This window comes from Schistocerca serialis, chromosome 4, assembly GCF_023864345.2.
Source record: "Schistocerca serialis cubense isolate TAMUIC-IGC-003099 chromosome 4, iqSchSeri2.2, whole genome shotgun sequence".
Taxonomy (NCBI): domain Eukaryota; kingdom Metazoa; phylum Arthropoda; class Insecta; order Orthoptera; family Acrididae; genus Schistocerca; species Schistocerca serialis.
Genome location: NC_064641.1, coordinates 149,504,046 through 149,516,330, shown reverse-complemented (window position 1 = coordinate 149,516,330; position 12,285 = coordinate 149,504,046). Strand labels below are relative to the sequence as shown.

The 12,285-nt window shown below is 43.4% G+C and overlaps 1 protein-coding gene across 1 annotated transcript in view; it reads left to right on the top strand.

The window, feature by feature from the left end:
• The window catches only part of LOC126473757 (serine/threonine-protein phosphatase rdgC), a 1,849,640-nt gene that overhangs the window by 1,170,745 nt on the left and 666,610 nt on the right, over window positions 1–12,285 (top strand). The window contains exon 7 of the mRNA XM_050101014.1: window positions 2,317–2,487. Coding sequence (XP_049956971.1) covers window positions 2,317–2,487 — 171 coding nt within the window. The remainder of the gene's footprint in view (window positions 1–2,316; window positions 2,488–12,285) is intronic.

The following is a 12,285-nucleotide window of genomic DNA, read 5'->3' as shown; positions in this document are numbered from 1 at the left end:
ATGCGCCCTGCGAGCCAACGCTGTGAACCTCTATAGTTGCGATAGTATACAACGTCGCCTGGAGCAAAATCAGGTGATTGCCGCGGCGCATGCAGCAAAGACATAGAGGTTCGATGAGGACGACCGTGGAGCAACTCAGCCGGCGAGCGACCATCTCGGGGCTGAGAGCGATACGAGGACAAAAAGAGCAATAACGCGTCCTCCCGAGAATGTGACTCTTTCAACTTCAACATCTGTGACTTGAAAGTCCGGACCAATCGTTCAGCGGCACCGTTTGACTGAGGCGAAAACGGCGCGGATGTCAGATGTTGAATACCATTGGCCTTACAGAATGACTGAAATTCTGCGGACATGAATTATGGGCCATTGTCGGAAACAATAGTCTGTGGAAGACCTTCAATGCAAAAGATAGCGGATAACGCTTGGATGGTGGCAGATGACGTCGTGGAAGACATCCGGACAACAAAAGGAAAATTACTGAATGAATCTACCACAACCAACCATCGAGCATGCCAGAATGGACCAGCAAAATCGATGTGCAAGCGTTGCCAAGGGGAAGTGGCTTTCGGCCATGCAAAGAATTTCCGCGGTGGTGCGGATTGTTGTTCGGCACACGCCATGCAAGAAGAGCACATATTCGTAATCGCAGCATCGATTCCGAACCAAGTACAGTGCTGACGAGCAAGTTGTTTCGTGCACACTATACCCCAATGTCCTTGGTGGAGAAGCCGTAAGACAGAGGACTGTAACGAACGTGGGACCACGACCCGGGACTGATCATTATCAGAACGCAACGGCAAAACACCACGTCGTACAAAAAGTCTCTCCTTGTGAGCAAAAAATCGGCGAACCAACGGATCCTCGATCCGTGACTTTGACAAGGGCCATTGCGTAGCAACAAAACGCAAAACGGTAGCAAGGACAGGGTCAGCAGCTGTGGCTGTAGCTACACGACGAAAATCAATCGGAAACGATTCGACCACGTCATCAGTTTCCGCATCAATGAACATGCAAGCAAGTTCGGAAGAATCGAATGCTCTATCCTCAGCAACAGGCAAAGGGGACAACGCATCGGCGTTTCCGTGCTTAGCAGTGGACCCATACAAGATATCATAGCGGTACTGCGAGAGGAAAATAGACCATCGAATGAATTTCTGCGCTGTACGCGGAGGTACAGGCTTGTTCGGATGAAAAAGCGATGTCAAAGGTTTGTGGTCTGTGATGATGGTAAAGTGACGACCATACAAGAAATCATGAAACTTAGTAACACCAAAGACGAGAGCCAAAGCTTCTTTCTCGATCTGTGAATAATTTCTTTGCGCAGACGAGAGCAATTTGGACGCAAAGGCAATAGGGCGATCATGCGATCCATCTTTGTGCGTAAGCGCAGCACCGATCCCGAAATCAGATGCATCTACCATCAACAAAAGGGGATTTCTGGGGATCGAATGGCGTAAGGCAAGTATTTGACAGCAACGCCGATTTCAACTGGCGAAAGGCGCGTTCGCATTCCGTCGTCCAGACGAACGGAACACCTTTACGGCGTAAGCGATGAAGCGGAGCTGAAATCGAAGAGGCGTGTGGGATATATTTATGATAATAGTTGATTTTTCCCAGCACACACTGTAGCTGCTTCAAATTCTGCGGCGAAGGCAAGTCTTGTATGGCAAGGAGGTGCTCAGGGCTGGGATGTATGCATTGGGCATTGATTACCTGTCCCAGATATGGTAAGTCACGAGCAAAAAACACAGGGATTGGCCGATCAATTGGATCGTCACAATACTCCAGTCACTACTCTTGATGAACTGTGGTATCGTGTTGAAGCTGCAAGGGCAGCTGTACCTGTACACGCCATCCAAACTCTCTTTGACTCAATGCCCAGGCGTATCAAGGCGTTACTACGGCCAGAGGTGGTTGTTCTGGGCACTGATTTCTCAGGATCTATGCACCCAAATTGCATGAAAATGTAATCACATGTCAGTTCCAGTATAATGTATTTATCCAATGAATACGCGTTTATCATCTGCATTCCTTCTTGGTGTAGCTATTTTAATGGCCAGTAGTGTAAATTCAATAGCATTAACGCGCCTCATAGATGTTCTGATACTAAGTAAGGCGGGATGACAATGGGGCGCTGTTTACTTTCAACATCTGCAGTACAGCTGACAGTATTTCCGGCGGCGTCATGAGCAGTGCACGCGCAGTACTGACAGAGCACACAGCAGCAGCTAACCCCAGCTCTCCTGCCCGCCCTTTCCCCCGCGCTGTGGTCGACTGCCTAATCACCGTGTGTGGTGTCTGCGGTCGTGATTGCAGCAGCCGCACCGCCTGCACGCGCGCTACGTGGCCAGCATCCTGCGGGAGGCCGCCGCCGCACTCAAGCGGCTGCCCAACCTCAACCAGGCCTCCACCTCCGTCAGCAAGCAGGTCACCATCTGCGGCGACCTGCACGGCAAGCTCGAGGACCTGCTCGTCATCTTCCACAAGGTATGTGTCTCTTCCTGTCCACATTCCCTTACATAGGCCACTGTGACACCCAGCAGAACACTGATGGTTCAAATGGTTCAGAGCACTATGCGACTTAACTTCTGAGGTCATCAGTCGCCTAGAATTTAGAACTACTTAAACCTAACTAACCTAAGGACAGCACACACATCCATGCCCGAGGCAGGATTCGAGCCTGCGACCGGAGCGGAACACTGATGAATCCTCAAAACCATTCACCAAGATTTAAGATGCTACGATGATCAAAATTATAACATCAGCGCCGGCTGGTGTGGACGAGCGATTCTAAGCACTTCAGTCTGGAACCGCGCGACAGGTTCGAATCATACCTCGGGTACGGATGTATGTTATGTCCTTAGGCTACGTAGGTTTAAGTAGTTCTAAGTTCTAGGGGACTGATGACCAGATGTTAAATCCCATAGTGCTCAGAGCCATTTATAACATCAGCAACTAAAGCAATAAAACGAGATTAATCATCATATGCACTAAAAATAAATAAATAAAAATGGAAAATAAAAATAAAACATAAAAATAAACTAAAATTAAAAATTAAAATACACAGGACAACGAAAAAAAATTTTTAAAAACTTATTTACTTTGATAGCTGATTTTTGTCCTCAAGAACTTCGCGCTAGTACAGACCCTCTATATACTTCTTCCACCTTTCTGCTTTCCCTTCTTTGCTTAGAATTGGGTTTCAATCTGAGCTCTTGATATTCATCTAAGTGGTTCTTTCTTCTCCAAAGGTCTCTTTAATTTTCCTGTAGGCAGTATCTATCTTACCCCTAGTGATACATGCTTCTACATCCTCACATTTGTCCTCTAGCCAAACCTGCTTAGCCACTTTGCACTTCCTGTCGATCTCAGTTTTGAGACAGTATTATGGAAATGGAAGAGGAGGTAGAAAAAGATGAAGTGGGAGATAAGATACTGCGTGAAGAGTTTGACAGAGCACTGATAGACCTCAGTCGAAACAAGGCCCAACTACTGACGGCCTTGGGAGAGCCAGTCCTGACAAAATTCTACCATCTGGTGAGCAAGATGTATGAGACAGGCGAAATACCCTCAGACTTCAAGAAGAATATAATAATTCCAATCGCAAGGAAAGCAGGTGTTGACAGATGTGAAAATTATCGAACTATCAGTTTAATAAGCCACGGCTGCAAAATGCTAACACGAATTCTTTACAGACGAATGGAAAAACTGGTAGAAGCCGATTTCGGGGAAGATCAGTTTGGATTCCGTAGAAATGTTGGAACACGTGAGGCAATACTGACCTTACGACTTATCTTAGAGAATAGATTAAGGAAAGGCAAGCTTACGTTTCTAGCATTTGTAGACTTAGAGAAAGCTTTTGACAATGTTGATTGGAATATTCTCTTTCATAATCTGAAGGTGGCAGGGTAAAATACAGGGAGCGAAAGGCTATTTACAATTTGTACAGAAACCAGATGGCAGTTATAAGAGTCTAGGGGCATGAAAGGAGGCAGTGGTCGCGAAGGGAGTGAGACAGGGTTGCAGCCTCTCCCCGATGTTATTCAATCTGTATATTGAGCAAGCAGTAAAGGAAACAAAAGAAAATTTCGGAGCAGGTATTAAAATCCATGGAGAAGAAATAAAAACTTTGAGGTTCGCCTATGACATTGTAATTCTGTGAGAGACAACAAACGACTTGGAAGAGCAGTTGAACGGAATGGACAGTGTCTTGAAAGGAGGGTATAAGATGAACATCAACAAAAGCAAAACGAGGATAATGGAATGTAGTCGAGTTAATTCGGGTGATGCTGCGGGAATTAGATTAGGAAATGAGACGCTTAAAGTAGTAAATGGGTTTTGCTATTTGGGGAGCAAAATAACTCACGATGGTCGAAGTAGAAAGGATATAAAATGTAGACTGGCAATGGCAAGGAAAGCGTTTCTGAAGAAGAGAAATTTGTTAACATCGAGTATAGATTTAAGTGTCAGGAAGTAGTTTCTGAAAGTATTTGTTAAAGTATTTGTATGGAGTGTAGCCATGTATGGAAGTGAAACGTGTACGATAAATAGTTTACATAAGAAGAGGATAGAAGCTTTCTAAATGTGGTGCTACAGAATAATGCTGAAGATTAGATGGGTAGATCACACAACTAATAAGGAGGTATTGAACAGAATTGGGGAGAAGAGAAATTTGTGGCACAACTTGACTAGAAGAAGGGATCGGTTGGCAGGACGTATTCTGAGGCATCAAGGATCACCAATTTAGTATTGGAGGACAACGTGGAGGGTAGAAATCGTAGAGGGAGACCAAGAGATGAATACACTAAGCAGATTCAGAAGGATGTAGGCTGCAGTAGATATTGGGAGATGAAGAAGCTTGTACAGGGTAGAGTAGCATAGAGAGCTGCATCAAACCACTCTCTGGACTGAAGACCACAACAACAACAACAGCTGATCTTTTTAGATTTTTATGAGCTGAGTCCAAATCAAGCCTCACTTTTTTTGTATCACCCATAGTTTTCGAGCAGTATGCTTTTTACTGAATAGTATAAAAATCCTATGCTATACGGTAAACGGGGAAATTAGTGAAACGCTATGTTGCAACATAAGTATAGTTTGTATTTACAGTAATCTACTTAAAACAATGATATGTGTTAATATAGGTTTCATTTCTTTTTTCTTTGAAGCTTCTTGTGTAGGTTTTTCTACGATGAGTCGCTTGCTGGACTTCTCGGTGAAGTGACCAACAGTCGTCCCCCATCATGTTGGTGAACACTGCCTTGGTAGTGTTTTTCCATAATGTCCTGGTGGAAACGCTCTCCCAGCTCCTCACTAACATATTGTCTGGGAAGTAATAAACGTGGCTGTTCAAAAAGCGAAGTTTCAGGCTCATTAAAAATCCTAAAGTTTTAAACTTCTTTAACATTGTAACTACAATAGAAACATATTGGAGGTCTTTTTCATGTCCTAAGAACTTTGTAACGACTTCCTTGAATAATACCCATGCCTCTTTCTCATTTAAGCTCATTGTAGATTCAAAGTTAACGTCATGCAACAATTTGGGCTCTAGACTCTCTGTATTACAAAGGAATTCATCATCATCCGTTTCATCTAAATCACATTGTACATCAGAAAATACTTCTGTTGTAATAGAATTTAAATCATCTGGTGGTTTAGGAACCGGGAAATTCACACAACTGGTCGGATGGTGGACAGAAGGTTAGCGTAGCTTATTACCTTCTTGTTTTTCGAATTATGACCAGTAATATCATCACTGTAAAGTAGCAATCATTGGAATGATTTCTTGGCTCCCTCCGTATAGGAACAGCAAATCTAAAGACTTTTTTTTCGTTTTTGGACCATTTTCTCAGATCTTCAACACACACATTACGTACCTTATGCGGCGCCAAGATTTATCTTGGTCATCAAGTTCAGATCCAAAGTATGATAGATAAACCTTTTTCACAAAGACAGTAATGTTTCTTTGATGTTTTTTAATCACAAATTCACCACAAATATAACAAAAACTGTCAGCAGAGTTTTTACAACTACGATTAGACATTGTACTGAGCACATGTATGGGAAACGGGAAAGTGAGGTTAGTTTGACAGTAAACAAAACACCATCTGTTAACACAAAAATAGAATCGACCTTCTTTGCCAGAAAATGTTTTTCAGCTACCGACGTCATATACATTCATTACGTCTCCTTTTTAAATATTTTAACTATATAAAAGCTGTTAAATTCTTTAAAAAATCGCGTAATTTAATAAATTTAAATGTGAAATGTGAAGAATGGTGGGTGATACAGTTTTTTAAATATCGTATTTGGATTTCCCACCCTAAAAAATATAAGAATAAAGTATTTTCAGCAAAAAAATTTTCCATCGTTGGCCTGTGTTATCACCGTACCACGATGGAATTATCCGATAATACAAAAATCGGAAGATGTGATTTACAAAATGACTTTAGTTTCAGAAATATTGGATGATTTGTTCAGGAGAAAGAGCTGCGCACACTGAGCGAGTCAATAACGCTCTGGTCCACCTCTGGCCCTTATGCAAGCAGTCGTTGGACCCGACATTGATCAACAGAGTCATTGGATGTCCTCCTGAGAGATATCGTGCCAAATGCTGCCCAACTGGCGCGTTAGATCGTCAAAATCCCGAGCTGGTTGGAGGTCCCTGCCCATGATGCCCCAAACGCTCTCAATTGGTGAGAGATAGGGCAATCTTGCTCGTCAAGGTACCGTTTGGCAAGCATGAAGACAAGCGGTAAAAGCTCTCACCGTTTGCAGGCGGGCATTACTTTGCTGAAATGTAGGCACAGGATGGCTTGACATAAAGGGTAACAAGTGGCGACGTACTGTGAATGTGCCTCGGACGACAAACATAAGGGTCTTGATGAGAAATGAAATGACACCCTTTGCTGTAGGGCCGTATGGCGGGCGACAGTCGGTTTGGTATACCATTGCTGTCAGTGGCGTCTCTAGACACGTCTTTGGCCTGAAATATCATTGAATTGAGTAGGATTGTCTCCAGTGATGAGTCCCTCTTCGAAGTGTGCCTCGATGACCAGCAATAATGTGTCTGGAGGCTTCCCGGAGAGCGATGGCATACCAACCTCAGTGTCGCCTGCCATACATTCCAAAAACCAGTATTGCTTGTCTGTCGTGCCATTTCATTACGTAGCAGGACCCATTTTATCCGAGGCTCTCTTGCAGCACAGCGGTTCGTCGACGATATTCTACGCCCCGTTTTATTGCCCTTTATGGCAAGCTGTGGAAATTTGGACATTCGTGGTAAGGTCTTATGGGTCCAGACTGCTGAGGTCATCGGTCCCTAAGCCTACACACTACTTAATCTAACTTAAACTAACTTACGCTATAGGCAACACATACACCCGTGCCCGAGGGAGGACTCGAACCTCCGACGTGGGGAGCCGCACGGACCGTGACAAGACACCTAAGACCGCGCGGGTACCCCGCGCGTAAGCCATGCTAGGCTTACTTTTCAGAAAGATAATGCCTGCTCACACACGGCGAGAGTTACACTGCGTCTCGTCGAGGTTTCCAAATCCTACCTTGGCCACCAAGGATGGTATTGGGAGCTAGATGCGTGGGACATTCCATTTTGGGAAATCGTTATGAAATTCAATATTCCGAGATCCACAATATCAGAAATGTGCCGAGAATACGAATTTTCCGGCATTACCTCTGACCAGAGACAAAGCAGTGACCAACGGCCTTCACTTGACGAGCGAGAGCAGGGGGTCTGCGTTAAGTTGTCAGTGCCGGGAGACAAGCAAAACTACGAGAAACAAGCGCAGAAGTCAATGTGGGACGTACGACCAACATAGGTTTTGGCATTAATGGGCTATGGGAGCAGACGGCCGATGCTAGTGCCTTTGCTAACTTTACAACATCGCCTGCAGCGCCTCTCCCGGGCTTGTGATCATATCGATTGGACCCTGGACGACTGCAGAACAGGTAACTCTCGATATCCGTTGATAAGAGCTGATGACAGGGTTCAAGTGAGGCACAGACCCCACGTAGCCATGGACCAAAGTTTTCGACAAGGCGCTGTACAAGCTGGTGGTGGCTGCACAATGGTGTGGGCCTTGTTTACATGGAATGGAACCGATCACTGACTGGAAATGATTATGCTTGGCTAGTCGGAGATCATTTGCAGCAACTAATGAACCTTTCATCCCAAACAACGATGGAATTTTTATGGATGACAGTGCACCATGTCACTGGTCCACAATTTTTCGCGACTGGTCTGAAGATCATTCTGGATGACTGGAGCGAGAGATTTGAGCGCCCAAATCGCCCGACATGAGTACTATCGAACTTTTATGGGATATAATCGAGAGCTTAGTTCGTGAACAAAATCCTGCACCTGCAACTCTTTCACAACTATGGACGGTTGTAGAAGCAGCGTGGCTCAGTATTTCTGCAGGGGACTTCCAACGACTTGTTGAGTCCATGCCACGTCGAACTACTGTACTACGCCGGGCAGAAGGAGATCCGACACGATATTAGGACGTGTCACATGGTTTTTGTCACCTTAATGTATTGTAGCACTTGTTTCTATGTAGGGTGCAAGCTTCAAGGAGAAACGTCACTTGGCAGTGAAACGTCACGTGCAAGTTACTTTGGTCGTTATATTTTGCACATTAGCGTAGTTTTACTGCGTCGCATTCCCGCTACGTCAGTAGGTAACAATCACGCTGTGAACGGTAGTTTTAGCGCAAGATTGTAGTACCCTCCGTTTTGTTTCGTGAATAGGAAACAGTAACATTAATACTTCCGATGTTCTCTGCCTGTTGGCGTTTAATATCAAGCAAAATTATGTTAAATATTATTAAATTACATCTATCGCTATGCGGCTGAGTAAATACAATTTACTCTTCGACAAACTGATGGAAGCAATATTTCCCGCACACTGGACTCGCATTCGGAATGACGATGGTTCAATCCCGCGTCCGGCCATCCTGATTTAGGTTTTCCGTGATTTCCCTATATCACTTCAGGCAAATGCCGGGATGGTTCCTTTGAAAGGGCACGGCCGATATCCTTCCCCATCCTTCCCTAACCCGAGCTCCGTCTCTAATGACCTCGTTGTCGATGGGACGTTAAACACTAATCTCCTCCTCCTCCTCCTCCTCCTCCAATATTTCCCTTGGTAACCGAACGCTATAATTCATGTAACAGTATTTACAACCAGTTGCATAGTTTTCAGCTCCGAATAAGTTAGGCATACAGACAGATGTATGATGGACTCGCCAGTGCTTCGCTGGCGGATGTAGCGCGCGCAAACACCTGCGCTTCGGAACAAAAGCCCGACCGTTTGAATGCGGCCATTGTACGCACTGGTCTGGGCTTGGCGCTGATATTCACACCGAGAACTGTGTGCGTCCGCGGCTAATTTCGCGCTACTCGTGGTGCTCTCCTCTGCAATGTGCGTGTGCGTGTGTGCGTGGGCGGAAGCTCTAGTGTGTGTGCTCGCGCCACGTTAATCTGCCGGCCGGGCGCCGTGTTTGGGAAACACCGGGACTCGAATGATGCGGAATTCTCCAACCCGATGTATTTAATCTTCTGTGCAGCGCACACAACAGTCTGCGGTTCTCGCAAAAGGGGCTTTTTATGGTCCAATTTGGATACACGAGGTAGAACGGGTTTCAGAAAATAATTAATACAAAAGTTGAAGAAACAATTGACAGAGAAGTGTTAGAGAAAACCTGTTGACTATGGAGGGGTTCCAAGGTAGGAGAGTGGAAAAAAAGAAACTGGTTCGAAGTGGTCAGAAGACATGAAGAAAACTTGGCCAGTTTGCCCTCTTGCAGGGTTCCGTACAAACTTAATTATTCAACCATCCCTGTTATCGATACTAGCAAGATATTGGTCCCAGAGATTCCAAGACATTCGAGAACGGTTTAATTTTAAGTTTGAAGTTGGGTAACAAATAAGAAAAGAAATACACTTTTCTTTGATATAATTACAAATTCCACAATTCTAGGAATTTTGTTCCCTTTAGTTGAACTGTGAAATCTCGCTTCTTGCAAAATTTTGTGATTCTAAGTTAACCTATAGGTTTAGATACGAACATTTCTAGTTAGGGCTTAGTCTGACTTTTATTGACACCAAACGAAACAACAAGTTTACTGTTACCAGTCACTGTTTATTTATCTCCACGACGCGTTTCACAGGTTTAAACCTGCATCATCGGTTGGATTTACATTTCTTAGTATGCCGTGTGTGTGTGTGTGTGTGTGTGTGTGTGTGTGTGTGTGTGTGTGTGTTGTGTTACGATTTTTTTGGAGTAACTCACGGCACTGTCTGGGGCTTTTGTTACCTCCAGTGGTCACAGGTTCCTTTCACAGCTCTAATACATCATTTGGAAAGACGTTATTTTTGGGACGATTACTATTGAAGTGAATATGCTGTGTCGCCGTTGCGAGCTCCTCTGAAGTGTTTTCGTGATTGAAAATAGCCTTGATTGCCTGACGTTGCAGACTAACTTAAAATGCGAATATTTTAGTTTCAAATGAAACAACACACACAACGCGTATGTCATACTAAAAATGTAAATCCACCTAGTGATGGAGGTTTAAACCCTTGAAACGAGTGGTGGAGATAAATAAACAGAAACTGGTAACAGTATACTTGTTTCATTTGACAACCTATAGGTTTTGATGTGGGAGTTCGCAGACTCCAGAATATACGACATAAACGACCGTATCTTTTGACTGCATTGACTTCGAAGATGAAATCTTTTACACCGACAATAGAGCACAGACCTCAGTACGTGTTACAACTTGGAACTTCTACCGGTTCCTGAGAAAAAGAAGTCTTAACAGACGCGTACACACAAAGTCAGACAACAAATGAAAAAGAAATATGTTTTTCGTGTGATATGGATACAGATTAACACTTCTCAGAATTTTCCCCATAGTTCTACGGTGCAAGCTTGATTCCTGCCAAATTTCATGATTCTAGGCCAACGTGAAGCACCCTATGGGTTTTGATGAATGAGTCTGCAAATACTTACATTAAAGTACGTGACGTAAATGGCTATGTATTCTGCTTGCATTGACTTAGATGCTTATTTTTATTTAAACGTGAAGGGACTATACACGTTACTATGTGATATAAATTTCAGCTCGAAATGTCTACCCATTCCGGAGGAAAAGAGGTCTTTATAAACGGACGTGAGGACAGATAGTCGGATAACAAATGACTAAAAAATACGTGTGGCATTATTATAAATTAACAATTTACGGATATTTTCCCGTAAGCTATACTGTGAAGCCAAATGTATTGCCACATTTCATGATTCCACGCCAGTGGAAAGTACCGTATAGGTTTTGATGAGTGAGTTTTCCGGTTTCAAAATATGTGACGTAAATGGCTGTATCTTTTGATTGCACTGACTTGGAAGTTTCTATTTTTTATATCGCCTAGGAACTATAGACTACTGGTAACAGTATACTTGTTTCATTTGACATTTGGGATATGTGACATGTATTTCAAGTTTATACGCATTTTCGGATAAGGGCTCCGTTTTTACCGATAAAAAAAAGACAGAAGAAAAAAAAAACAAGATGAACCGTTGAAGCAGCACTGGAAGATAGGAGAAGGACAACGAATAAAGACATTAAATTACGACGTGGAGCTTACTTGGTCCATCCGATAAGAAGAAGAACCATAATTTTATAGTTAACAGATTTCAGACTTTTTAAACATTACACATCCGTGCAGATATAGGGCAACATAAGCGAAATTAGGCCTTTTTCATTTCAATACCACTACTTCATGCTGTTTTGCCACTGATCATCCACGTTGAAAGCAGTTCACACTTTTTTTTTTTTTTTTTTTTTTGCTGTGAAGTTCCCAGCTTGGTTTTCCTTGCGCGTCATACCCCTTAAAATGACCCTGTAACATCACTCATAGTTTAAAAGCAGTTTAAAGTCACCTCGGGGACTGATTCTGTCAGTAAAAAGTCTATCACCTCATCTACCGATGGAAAAAAAAGTCATATTCAGCGCGATGTATTGTTAAAGCGATGCCGTGGATAAAGTCTTCAAAGGATTTTAGAACAAAATTATCGCAAACAGAACCGAATTACCTTACACAGAAATTATAAATGTGAATGAATGTATGTGGTGTAAATATCTTCTACCGAATTTCCCAGATAAGTTACTCTGACTTCTAGATATTGGTTTGTTACGAGTCTATTGTAATAATAAGTTTCGAAGAGCACAGCGTGCTTAAATGAGGGCAAAAGGGAGCCGCAGCTCACCC